Source organism: Lepidochelys olivacea, assembly GCF_965140295.1.
Source record: "Lepidochelys olivacea isolate rLepOli2 genome assembly, chromosome: 15".
Lineage (NCBI taxonomy): Eukaryota > Metazoa > Chordata > Testudines > Cheloniidae > Lepidochelys > Lepidochelys olivacea.
In genome coordinates this window covers 31498876-31512269 of record NC_140425.1, presented here as the reverse complement: position 1 = coordinate 31512269, position 13394 = coordinate 31498876, and the positions used below count along the sequence as shown (strand labels likewise).

The following is a 13394-nucleotide window of genomic DNA, read 5'->3' as shown; positions in this document are numbered from 1 at the left end:
ACTGGGCCGCCCCGGGGAGGCGAGATTCCTGTCGGACCAATGGGGAGCGGGCCGGGTCGGGTGGTGCGCGAGTCGGGTGACGGCGCCTGGCGCGGCCACGGCGGCCGAGAGGGGTCAGAGCTCAGGGCACGGAGGCCGAGGCGGGGTCGCGGCAGCCCCATGGCGGCGGCGGCGCTGGGCCGGGGCTGCCGCCGGCTGGCGCTGTGCAGGCCGCTCCGGGCCTGGCCGCGGGCCCGGGGCCACCGTCAGCAGGGCGAGCCGGCCAGGTGAGCGGGGCGGGGCGCTGGGGGAGCCGGAGAGAGGCCCCGGCTCGCACCCTCCCCGCTCCGGGTGGGGCAGCGCCGAGCTTCTCCCCCCCCCATTCCCCCCGTCCCTCAGCTCTGGGCCGCCCCCTGGGGCTGCGCCGAGCTTTCCCCCCCCTCCCCGCAGGGCCTGGGCCGCCCCCTGGGGCAGCGCCGAGCTTCTCCCCCCCCCCCATTCCCCCCGTCCCTCAGCTCTGGGCCGCCCCCTGGGGCTGCGCCGAGCTTTCCCCCCCCTCCCCGCAGGGCCTGGGCCGCCCCCTGGGGCAGCGCCGAGCTTCTCCCCCCCCCCCCATTCCCCCGGCCCCTCAGCCCTGGGCCGCCCCCTGGGCCTGGGCCGAGCTTTCCCCCCCCCGCCCCAGGGCCTGGGCCGCCCCCTGGGGCAGCGCCGAGCTTCTCCCCCCCCATTCCCCCCGCCCCTCAGCTTCCCCCCCCCTCCCCTGGGGCTGCGCCGAGCTTCCCCCCCCTCCCCGCAGGGCCTGGGCCGAGCTTTCCCCCCCCTCCCCGCAGGGCCTGGGCCGCCCCCTGGGGCAGCGCCGAGCTTCTCCCGCCCCTCAGCCCTGGGCCGCCCCTGGGGCTGCGCCAAGCTTTCCCCCCCCCTCCCCGCAGGGCCTGGGCCGCCCCCTGGGGCTGCGCTGAGCTTCTCCCACCCGCACCGTGCCCAGGCTGCTTCCCCCCCCCGACGCCCCAGCTCTGAGGTCGCTCCTGTGTCTGACACAATAGTTCATATGAAAGAAAAACACGACACTTCTTAGGATCCCCCTGCCCTGAAGCGGCCCATGGCAGCGTGAACCGGGGTGTCCCCGCTAGCGGTCCAAAGCAGAACTCGCCCTTGGGCCCCAGTTGTCTTCCCGTGCTCTCTGCTACGAGGAAAGGGGGAGATGGGGGCAGTAACCGGGGCAGTGCTTGGAGAGCCTGGCCTTACCAGCAGATACAGGGGTGCCGGTCCCTCTCTATAAATAGAGTTGTCCGCTTGCCAACCACTGCCTGTTAAAAAGTCATTTCTGCTAAACTCATAACGGTTCCATTTTGTGTCTAGCCTGGAAATCAAACCCAAGACAACCCGCGTTCCAAAGATTTACACAAAAACAGGAGACAAAGGTAGGGTCTGGGCTGCACTTAAAACCTAGAAGCCACAATATCATCATAGCGGGGTAAAAATATAACAAACAACAAAGGCCATTACATAGCATTTTATATTCCCAAAACATAGTTCTGAATTCATTTTAATGTACTAGCCCATTTAATTCATGTCAGGTTGTAATGAATGCTTGTCTAATACAGCAGATAAGCCCCCGGGTGCTCTGACATGCTATTTATTTAGAATTGTCAGATGACTTTCTAGCAATCACCACAGGGAGAGCTTCTTGGACTGTCTGTAGTCCCTACAGAATTTAAATGGTTGTTTTCCTCTTCCATGTGCCCTCTTAGTGCCCAGCACAATTTGTGTTTAAAAAAAAATTGTGACTCTACACCTTCAGTGAACCTTTGACTGTCCTGTGCGTGCTGGGCTGTTCCTACATTTGCAAGGGGAGCCAGGGGAGGTTATGGTGTCTTAATTAAAGTAAGACACAGGCCCATGGGTTAGTTGGAAAAAGTCTTTGGCACATTGCTTTGTTGGTCTGTGACACCATCACCAGACAGGAAGAAACTCATATTCGGTGGGGGTCCATCACTGGTTGTGTCACAGAAGCAATCAGCTGACACCTGTTCAGTGGTAGAGGCCCTGGAGATTTAGGGTCTTATAAATCGAAGGCTGCTGCTACCTGGGTGTCAACCTAGCACAGACTGCAGTGAGTTTTCATATTGTAAAATTTGCAGCTTTGTCTGTTCCAATCCCTTTTCCTCTTGTTGCTATTGATTGTTTTTAAAGGGTTTTCCAGCACATACACTGGGGAGAGGCGATCTAAAGATGATCAGGTCTTTGAAGCTTTGGGAACAACAGATGAATTGAGTTCTGCTATTGGGTAACAAAACTGTGAATTCTATCTTTGACTTTTGTTTACTGGGGTATTGCTAAAGCTCTTATCTGAAGACACAGTGCCAAAAAGTTTGTCGTCTTTACTTACCTTGATAAGCTGATACCTGACAGTCATGAACACTACAGACATAGAACAAGGCCTACAAGCCCATCCAGTGATGTAAAGATGCAGCAAAGCTTGAGAAGTCTGTTCTGATGGGAGTATGTACACTCTTTATTCTTGGTGTTCTTGGGGTTGTTTTCTTTTTAAAGGGAGAAGGTGGATATATTGTCAGCCTGTGGGAGAAGTTGTAAATACATCCTGAGTCAAATTCACTGGAGAGCTACATTGGCAAAAAAAAGTGTGCCCAACCATAATATTCATTCAGTCTCATCTCTCTCTTTGTTTAAGAGAATTTGCTTCTTGATCAATAAAAACTTGCTAGTGGATCAGCTGTGTCCACACTCTGCAGTTCCTGAGTATAGGAAGAAACGTACTTCATTTGTACCTCTGATTTATATGGACAAAATTCAGAAAGCAGCAGATGGTCATGCAGATATGCTTCTGAATTGGTGTTTTCTTTTTTGGTGTTGAGAGTCCTACTTTGTTCCATGTTGCAAAGCAATGCTCCTTGTGAACCTGTGCATGTAATATTGAGCGTACAATGAGCCATAAATACATGCTATATGTGCCAAACAAGTCTCCTCTGTTCTAGAGCTAACTCTCTGCTTCATCTTAATCTAGGGTTGCTAGTGAATTAAGCCAGGAAAGTGGCCACACATTTGTCGAACAACTTCACAAAGTGAGTAGTAACTACATGCTCTATGTCTAACATGACCATTAAATCTGTATTATTAGAATGCTGAGTTCTTAAACTCTTGGTTTAAAATTTTAAAGCCACCTAGGAGATTTAGGCTTGTAGGTCCCATTGCATTCAGTGGGAATTTTGCATAAATCCTTTAGGCAGACTTGAAAATCTCTTGGTTACGTGAAGAAACAAGATGCTTCTTTCTATCTGTACTGAAAAGGAAACCAGTTGAACGTGTGTGTGTGAGATTGAGATGGTTCATCTTCATTATTATGCACCATCTTGGGCACAGATTAAGCCTTGTTGTTATGCATTCTCAAATTGAAACCAAGAGAACATAAATACTAAGCCAAGCTGCCTGAGATCAAAAGAACTGTGTATCACAGTGGAAAACAGCTCATGTGGAGGGTACATTTGGCATTTACTAATTAGCATCACACTGCAGAAGTGGTCAATGTCACCTGATTAAAGGCTCTGAGGATCCGTACCACACTGCCTCTAGAATGTCTTATTGGAGTGTCAAATGTCATCTCTGCGAGTGTAATTTCATTGTCTATGCTTTGATTGTAATGCATACTTTCATTTTTCTCTACCTATTACCGTCCTTAGGTCCAGTGTATGCTGCAGGACGTTGGTTCCAACATTGCAACTCCTCTCTCCTCGGCCAGGGAGGCTCACTTAAGTAATCCTCAAATCATTTTCCCTACAGAGATAATAGCTCTGTATCTTTAAAAAAATGCCCTCGTTGTAGGTCAAGTTGTTTATTTAGCGATACTACTTGTGCACTTCTGTGAGCGTTTGCTGTAGAAGAGGGAAGCTGTGGGACACGAGTGTAAATTTTTTACACGTCTCTAATGAGTCCTTAGTATGACAAATGTAAAATGCAAGATCCATTTTGTGGATGGATTTATTTGTTTCCTCTTTCCCCCTGTAGAACGAACATCATTTAGTGAAAAGCCAGTGCTGGAGCTGGAGCAGTGGATTGATAAATACTCAGACCAACTTCCACCTCTCACTGCTTTCATTTTGCCTGTAGGTATTGGCTCATACTTTTTACTGAACTGAAACTCTTTGCTAGGTATTTGATTGAAGACTTAATCAGAAACCTTGATATTAAACATTGGGTAGTTCTTGAGGTCGGTCCACCACATGCTGTTCTCTTCTAGTGTTTGTACAAATACAGGAAGGCTGTAGGGCTGGAAGAGATTGAGCTAACCCTCCTCTGTCTCCATCTGCAACTGAATTTAAATGTCCAGCAGAAATGTCCCATTCAGATGTACATTGTAGCTTCTGTAAGTGTCCAGTAGGGCTTTATTTTGTGTACAATGTCGTATGTTTAAGTTCTGTGCGGCTGGGTGGCTGTATGTGGCTTCTGATACAAGGCACTTATGCGTTTTTAATGTTGTTTCAGTCTGGAGGTAAAAGTAGTTCTGCTCTTCATTTCTCCAGAGCGGTCTGCCGAAGAGCAGAGAGGTGGTAAGTATAAGAATAAGGCTGAGGGAAAAGGCCTTCTGAGCCCTGGTAGTTGCTGCAGCTTCCGAGCCATTTAAAACTGTATCTGATGCGATTGATCTTAAGGCAAATGCTGTTAGAATTGCAGCAAAACTTGAGATAAAGATTTGTTTAATTAAAGAGCTCTCCTGTAGCTTTTTTGATGCTATCACAGCAAAAAAGCTGGCTTCAGCCTTTGGAGTCAGCTGTACTGGATCCTGTGGGAGCAACAGGCAATTTATTCTGTAAGATAGCATATACAGACTTTTATAACTGAACAACATGATCTCGGCTGCAAAAAAAAAAAAAAAAAATCTTATGGCCTCTTGTTAAAAAGCAATTAGTGTAAAACATGCATATCAACGTAAGAGCTGTAGAAAGCCAAAAGAGTGAGTCCAGTACTGTAGGGGAATAATGAGTTTAGCGGTGTATAGTCACGGATAATAATTATTCTTACAAACTGCTATCATCGATACTGATGCTTGTTCACATAACAGGTTCTCTCTCTCTTCTACATTCTATACAGAAGCAAAATCTGTGCTGAAGCACTGTTTTTCATTGATTGGTTAAAGCATGTAGCAATCCCTGGATTTTATGGTCAGAGTTAATTTTTAGACTATAATTCCAGTACAGAAGGGATTAAACTGGAAATTAATACTGAGGCTGTACTGTGACCACTCAAGGTTTTGAGCATCTCCAAACCTCAAAGACCCATCTATTATTAAGCTGTGTATTCAGAATAATAGATTAAACATAACATGAAATTGTTATTCACTCTCCTTTTTAGCGTTGTTCCTTTAGTACAAGCAGGAGAGGCAGATGCAAATGTGGCCAAATACTTGAACAGGTAAAACAGATTCTGTCATTGTTAATTGCCATAAAGGCTTCAGAGACTGTACATTGTGGTTTCCTTTAATATTCAAGGGGAGAACAGCAGGGGTACCCCAGAGAAGCTCTCACTTCAGGTTAAGATTTTAACTTGTCTACGTTTTAACTGGGCTCCTGTGGGAACAATCATTTGAATGCCATTTTGGGGATCATTTCTGTTTTCTCGGTCTCCTGTTGCTTTGTTTTACCTGCAGCTCCCAGTGCTGTAATTCAGTACGCTCTTTTTTTTAATAGATGTATGTAGCACTAGATACAAGCATATCTGATGATAAACACACATTTCTTAACTACTTTCTCTCCTTGCTTTCCAGACTTAGTGATTTTCTCTTCATTTTGGCACGTTATGCTGCAATGAAGGAAGGGAAGAAAGAGAAAATATATACAAAAAGTGAAACATAAATTGGAGATGAGACTATACTTTCTAGATCATGAAAAGCTAAATCCAGCCAAGTTTTCATTCTGCAGGCAAGACGGAGAGGAGAATTCAAAATGTGAATTGCCACCAATTCCCCCCAATAAAATCATTCAAGAACTTGTTTATAACACTGTAGAAAACATGCAGCCATTCTGTAAAACTCACCATCTTTGAGCTAGCTTCCAGATCAAGGCGTCAGATTCTGAATTGTTTTCGAAACTGCTTCACATTGTGTTTGACTCAGGCTGGGGTGTGAGCTCATAGGCTTCAAAAGCTTCAGAAAAACTATACCATCTTTACAAACACAGTGTAATGCTCAGAGCAGTGGCAGGTGTGATTGAAAGCTCTCTGATAAAAGGAAGAGAGAAAAAGCATTTATCTGCTTGTAAAGGTTTAGAGTACTTAACAGAAACAGGAAGCGTGCACAGATTCAGGAGCCCAGTCCAGAAGCTCTGAAAAATAAATGTGATTTACTTACACCAAAGGGCTTTAAACTGTCTCACTTTACTACCAACCCCTGCCTACTTTTCCCTTTTAAGTTGCCTTCAATCCATCAGTTCTGGCTGGAGCTGGAGGAAGCACTTTGTAGATTTACAGGAAAGTGCTAAGAACTGTCTGGCACTCTTTGCCAGCCCTAATGCATCTGTGACGAATCCCTTGCTTCTGACAACTCCAGTACCTCCACAGCCATGAATGGCTTTGGGCAAGGAAAAGGGATTAAACAGAACTAAGGGCCAAGTCCTGCCGTTCAAATGTAGGCAAGACTAGCTTTGTAGTCAGTCTGAGTCTTAACTTACTGAAGATGGCAGGATGACATCCAAAAACAGACAGCTTATTCCCAACTAAGGCCCCATTCTCACAAACATATGTGCACATATTTAACTTACTACCATGAGCAGCCCCACTGATTGCAGTGGGGCTGTTCACACTAGTAAAGTTAAGCACATACTAAGTATTTTCAGGACAGAGGCCTAAAAGCTTTGGCAGGGTGAACTAAAGAATGCACAGTGCTTACACATGAAGGCAGTCGTTCCTTGGACAAGGAGCCTGCTGAGGGTATTTAAATATACATTTATTTTACCTCTCATCTGAAAGACATATCCTAGTCTGCTGTGGCATTTTTAACTGACCATTCCTTTACCTGGAAACACTCAAAAACTGTAGCATAATTTCCCCTTTACCTGAGTTTGGTGAAATGTTTAAAAATGAAATGAGAAAAGGAATCACCTAAGCCCCTGATAGAAAAGCCTGAAGCATCTTCAGGTGAACTAAAGAAGTCGGCTAACTGAAATGCAAGGTTCTCAGAATAGCTGTCAGAAAGCTTTTCCAGCTGGCCTGACGCCTTGAAGACTAGGAGAACAGCACAGTACAGCTAACTAATGGGTAAACCCCTTGGTAAACATGTTTTATGAAACTGTCCATTAAGGTGTCCAGGTGTCCATTAAGGTTTATACATGCAATTACAATCCTTCTACTGCATGGATATGATTTGGAAGAGCATTTCTTGAAAGGCGCAAACATCCAAGGTTGATACCAAGTTAACAAACAAAAGAATTCAAAAATCTAGATCTGTAAAGAAAACATCTAATCTCTGTAGGATGATTGTGCTATACAAATAGCTCAAGGAATTGAAGAGTTATAATTGCTCCAGCTCTGTGGGAGGGGATTTGTCCTTATGTCAGGCCACTTTTACAGTTCAGTATTTAATTGGAAACAATCTTAAACGATCTATAAAAAACCCTGTCTTGCGTTTGTGCTAACTTTTTAATCAGAGCAGGGTTAAGATGAAGAATACCCATCAACTAATGTAGTGCTGCGTCGTTCAACTTTTTCTTTAACTGCTATTTCATAGCTATTGTTAATGCACATTTTTCACAGTGTAATTTTCTAAACCTTAGCCTGCAACACATCCTGATGACAAACGCTCCTGCCTGAGCCCGTGCGTTCAGCTGCAATGTCACATCAGGCATTTTCTCAATGCCGGCTTTGGGCAGGCCATTGAGTTTTATGAGAGCTCTGTCTCAGTTATCACTGTTGAACCTTTAAGAATCCAGAGGCTTTTCAAGTTTAATTGAATAAAATTCTTTGAATAATAAATTCTTCATGAATGCCATATAAATCAGCTCCAGGATGGATTTATGGCATTCCTCCCCCCGCCCCCCAGCTAGGGGAAGAGTCTTTCTCTGGCATCTCTGGACCAAAGCTCGCATTTTGATTGCAGAGAGAAATGAATATAGCTTTTACAGTTTAACAAGAGGTGCAGATTACGTGTATTAGCGCCAAGTCAAATAACTTCTACTTGTTTTCCCCTCTTAACATATTCTGCCTAAGTTGTTTTTATATAGGTGGAGCAGAGGGAGCTTGCTGTCTGGGCCAAGCTCTGTTATTTAAATATAAGTGCCCCTGATTAGCCTAGACCTGAATTTAGTGCTGAATGCACAAGTCCGACTCCTTGGGGAAGGAGCAGCTGAGAGCCACACTAGCTTCCAAATCTTTGTTTAGGGGACAGCAGCTGGGTGAAGGCCACAGTTAGTCCCTTGTAGCACACCTGGCAAGGTGTATTATTCCCACCCTCACCCCAAAGGCATTTGGCTGATTAAGGGCTCTGGTCAGTGCCCCATGGCTGAAGTAGATTATTACAAAAAAATATTTTGCTGGAAGCCACTACTATTTATCTAAAAGATCCAACAGCCCAAGGACCTGATCCAGTACCCACTGAAAGCAATGGAAGGATTGATGGGCTTTTGATCAAGCCCTCTGAATGGATTTAGCCAGGCAAAGTGCTCCCCCTGCCCTACCCCCTCTACAGGGCTGGACCCACTCTGCCATGCATGTTATCAGTAGGGGTGAGCTGAGAGCATTAACTCTCCCAGAAGTCAGAGTAGCAGCCGTGTTAGTCTGTATTCGCAAAAAGAAAAGGAGGACTTGTGGCACCTTAGAGACTAACCAATTTATTTGAGCATGAGCTTTCGTGAGCTACAGCTCAAGCTTATGCTCAAATAAATGTGTTAGTCTCTAAGGTGCCACAAGTCCTCCTGTTCTCCCAGAAGTGTGAGCTGCTAGGAGGGTCTTTGCACTTATCTCAGGCAGGGACAACCTCCAGCTTGGGTGAATTGGCATCTGCTAAGAAGTCAGGGAGGAGCTTACACTAAAAGAATGGAGGCTTACCAAGGACCAGTTCTGTGGGGAATGGATTTAGCTCATTAAAAAGGAAATGGAAGGGTTTTAAAGCCACTGCACCCTGATTTAGGTCAAGATTGTTTTCAAAGCCCTCTGTCCCCACCCAGCCCATACACAGATGGGAGGCAGGCTCATTCCTACACCTCATTAATGTGATAGGATTAAGGGGGAGGATAGCAGATGCTTGGCCCACACTGACTGTCTGCAGAGCCCAAATACACTGTTGCCGAGCAGGGTTTCTTTATTTATGATTACCTTGGAACTGTCAGCATAGACATATGTTGCTAAGGATCGTTTATTCTTGTTTGTAAAATTTATGGCTTCTTTGCGCTGCCATACTGACAAAACTGGAAGGCTTGCCCCCAAAATCTCTGGCTGCATGATTGGATCAGACGCTTGTACATCTGTTAACACTGTAGGAGCTGTAAAATTAAATAAGTTTAACTATAACTCAACTGCTCCTATTACCTCCACAAGGTGTAAGCAGCAAAGCCGACTGCTGCTCTTGCAGAAACAACACAAAACATTCATTTTGCCAAGTCATACGTAAGTTTATCCAAGTCACTTCCCTCTGAGAGGTGCAGAGCAGAAAGAGAAGTGTGCTACCAGAGATCTGAGCCCCACTTGCATCCAAAACAAGCCTCTCAAGTCTCACCTTAACAGGGTGTGTTCTGGACAAGCGGAGTGAGTTACTTACCTGGAATCATTCTTTGCTGCTGGGATCCCGTGTACGTCCCTGCTCCCGGCACATGAGTCTTGGGGTGCCTCGCACCAACGGTGCTCCAAAGCCTGGGTAGTCTTGCCATAGGGGGCAACACCCCACTCAGCCAAATGAAAGTAAAACAAATGCACCTTCACCCCAACCTGCTTCCAGCAAAGGAACACGCACTACCAGCAGCACCCGCAGGTTGGCAGCAACCTGGTGGGAAGATCCACCTACGTGCATAGCACCTCGCATGGCCTGGCTTAGCATAGCTCCCGGAGCAGCAGCTAGAGTTGCAGGATTAGCACTGGGGCCAGTGAGCAAGGGCTCAGGCCACCCACCTATGCAGTGTTTTATTGTTCAGACAAAGGACACACCACCCTGTTTGGAGATTTTGTTCCTCTACCTTGGGAGCAGGAAGCCATGAAATGCCTAGAACAGAGCAGGAGCAGTTGGGGATTTTAGCTTAGGCAGCTGTTGTAAAGGTTCTCTGCTGGAGGGAATAATTGTAGTGATGAACAGAAGGAAGAGCTGACATCCTTTGCTGCTTGGCTTCTCCTGCACTAGCCCAGTCAACCAGGAAGGAAACCAAAGTGTTCCGACCTCTCTTCCTGGACCTCATTGATTTGAGGTGATGACCCAGACCAAATCATTCATGCAAAATTAGCTCAAAGCCCAAACACCTTGTGTCCGTCCGTAACGGGCATCTGGCAGCTGCTGTAGGCAATAGCTGAATGTGCGCAGACATTCAACGGTAGCTGAGCTAACCTAAGTACAAATAGCTCATAGGAGCAAAGGCTCATAGCTTTATAAATCCCCTGCAGTAAAAACTTGACCTTAGAAATAAGATTTTTACAGCCAATTTGAGGTGCCACTTACCCAAGCAGGGCCATGTATCATTATGAACCAAGCGCCTTATAAATCTGACTAATTAATTACTCCATGCAAGCTGCTAATGTAATTCAAAAGTCATAATTACATTCCTGGACAAAGTGAGCAAACCTAAAATTAAGTTGCAGGGGATTACATGGCTAGGCTTCAATGCAGCAAGGAGCTGGCCACGAAGAGCAATGAGGAAGCTGAGAGACACAGGATGGGGCCACATAGGGCAGAATAACCAAGCTGTAGGCTGGATACTACAGAGCCACCTTAACTTTAAATACCTCCTAACCAACTTCATATTCTGAGTGCACGTTTGGCTGTCATTCAGTACAACAGGCTGAGCACTATACGCAGCAAGGAAAATACAAACACAGCAGAGTAAGTCTGTCCCATGAGACCCACCAGAATCCTGAAAAATTAGGCTAAGGAAAATGGCATGGGGATTTCTGATCTATGGGCTAAGCGGGAGCATCAGACTAGTCCATGGGAGGCTCCGGACAGAAGAGACTAGCAGTGTATGGGGAGGGGAAAGCTGCATCACCCTGGATCCACCTTCACTCCCCACTGCACAGATGTTAATCTGGATAGCTCTTTGCAGCTTGCCTTCCCTCCCTGCCCCCATGGCAGGAACGCCCTAATGGGGCAACTGGAACTACAGCTGGCTGAAAATTTTCCAACTGAACAATATGCTGATTCCATAAAATGGAAATATTTCATGGCAAATGTACAGCTTGTCCCTTTTGTCAACAAAATACCATTGAAACATTTCCCTTAGACTCGGTCCAAGCACTGTGGTGTTTTGATTTTATAAGGCAGATAATATACAGATAAAAGTCAAAACATTAAAACGCAGCACTCCAACAAAGTCCTTTCGATATTTCCAAAACTCAACTTCTGCTGAAATTTAGTTTTGTGGGAAATTTCAAAGTTCGGGTTTTGTGTCCCAGTGTGGGACGAGATAACGTTACAAAGTGTTGGAATTTCACAGCATGGAAATTGTGCTTTTTGACCCATGCTAGCTGGAAATCAGTCATGGCAGCAACTCTCGCACCCAGGGCTACCAGCGCAGGGAGTAGGTTGCTGGGCCACGTCTCGTGCATCCGCTTCCCCAGCAAAGCTCAGCTCTGAGAGCACATCCCTGAGCCAACAGTTGATGCCCCAATGCCAAGCAGCATGTAGCCTACTAGGGAGTGGGGGGAACAACAGGAAGGGAACAGGAAGCAAAAATGGGGGGGGGGGAGAGGGGAAGAATGGAGAAGAAAAACAAGAGAGAGGAAAAGGTAGTCACAGCACATGGGGGCCCCCTGAACACTGCCCAAAGTCCAAGCCCCCCTGCTCCCCGCCCCCCCCCCCGCAAAAAGGGTGGGACTCACAGGAGTAGATCCATGGAGGCCACATCCCAGGGTCTTTTAGTCACCGCACCCCTCCCCCCGGCAACACACACACACTTGTACAGCAATGGAGGAGGTGCCCATTTCATCTGGGATGTGTTTGGGTGCTAGAACAGGGATATGTGGCTTCCACCCTTTTGAGTGACAGGGAACATTTTACAAAAAGGTCTGTCCATAGATTTTTAAGGCCAGAAGGGACCACTGTGATCGAGTCCAACTTCCTGCGTAATTCAGGGAAGTCCTATGGCCTCCCTGCGTGGATTCCTGCTTGAAGTCCAGCAGCTGGGGTTGAACTAGAGCGGACCATCTAGGAAAAACATCCAATCTTCATTTACAAATATCCAGTGATGGAAACTCCACCACAGCCCTCGAGAAGCTGTGCCCATGGTTAGCCAGCCTGGTTTCCCGTCCGAATTTGTCTGAACGGCCAGGCGCAGTGGAGGCTGTTCTTTACCGCTTGTGGTCATTAAAAATCCAATGGTCTGATTTGTAACAGTCCAGGCATTAACCCCACTGTCTTGGCCAGTAGCCACGGTGGATATCCATTCCATTGACCACTGTCCCTCTGGATGTTTCAATTACTTACAGTATTCCTCACTGCCTGTACTAACCTGTGCTGAAGTGCTGCTGGGCCACTTAGCCAGCTGCTGTTTCAGCGGAGGGTCATGAGTTTATAAAGCGGTTGGGGATTTTTTAAAGAGAGGAAGGATGGTTGTACACAGCAGCTGCGGAGTTGGAGTCAGGGGCACTGGGATCAGTTCAGTTCCTGGCACTGCCAGAGACTCACTGTGTAACCTTAGGCAAGTCACTTCAACTCTGCGCCTCAGTTTCCCTGTTACATGGGGATCAATAGTTTGTGAAGTGCCCAGCTATTGGAGTGACGAGGGCCAGAGCAGAGTCAAAGGTAAGTTAGTCAAATAAGGCACACAATCAACACATGTTATTGTGGCCGATGAGGCATGAAACGCAGCATGGGTTGGTGCTGGTGCTCGCAGGCCTGCAGATCTCTGGCCTGCGCAGCAATGACAGGCAAGCGATAGTTTTGCTCAAGGCATGGCTGTTTCTTGCCAGCTCTCTGCCTTTGACACCATTGGAGCATCTGCTGTGGGTGTCCTTTTTGCAACTTCTTACTGTGCCATATGCCATAACGTCAAAACAATACCATCTGCACACAGACTCAGCCCTCTTTCCAATTTCTGCCCTGCCTCACCCCCGAAATGGAACAAGTGTTCCCGTGTGCCAGGTTAGCTTAGTGCTTAGGACTGACTGCAGTGCAGTTAGCAATAGCCAAGGGGTTTGTGCTGTATCATACCATGGCAGTGAAGAGCAAGGGAAAAGGAGCCTTAGAACAGCTCTTGCTGACTCTTGGTAAGGTC

General features: G+C 46.8%; 1 protein-coding gene across 1 annotated transcript; it reads left to right on the top strand.

Moving 5' to 3' along the window:
* The first annotated feature begins 24 nt into the window (after positions 1 to 24).
* MMAB (metabolism of cobalamin associated B) lies at positions 25 to 5992 on the top strand. The gene is made up of 9 exons (XM_084648850.1): positions 25 to 266; positions 1339 to 1400; positions 2173 to 2266; positions 3005 to 3062; positions 3678 to 3750; positions 4003 to 4100; positions 4480 to 4544; positions 5347 to 5406; positions 5759 to 5992. Exons 1-9 carry the CDS (start codon positions 40 to 42, stop codon positions 5844 to 5846), a joined length of 825 nt encoding a protein of 274 aa, XP_084504976.1. The 5' UTR covers positions 25 to 39; the 3' UTR covers positions 5847 to 5992.
* The last annotated feature ends 7402 nt before the right edge of the window (positions 5993 to 13394 follow it).

Excerpts from the sequence above, each read along its gene's own strand:
- MMAB (XM_084648850.1), top strand. The coding sequence starts at position 40 with ATGGGGAGCGGGCCGGGTCGGGTGGTGCGCGAGTCGGGTGACGGCGCC. Across the intron at positions 267-1,338 it reads CAGCAGGGCGAGCCGGCCAG|CCTGGAAATCAAACCCAAGA; the intron begins GTGAGCGGGGCG and ends TTTTGTGTCTAG. Across the intron at positions 3,751-4,002 it reads GGCCAGGGAGGCTCACTTAA|AACGAACATCATTTAGTGAA; the intron begins GTAATCCTCAAA and ends TTCCCCCTGTAG.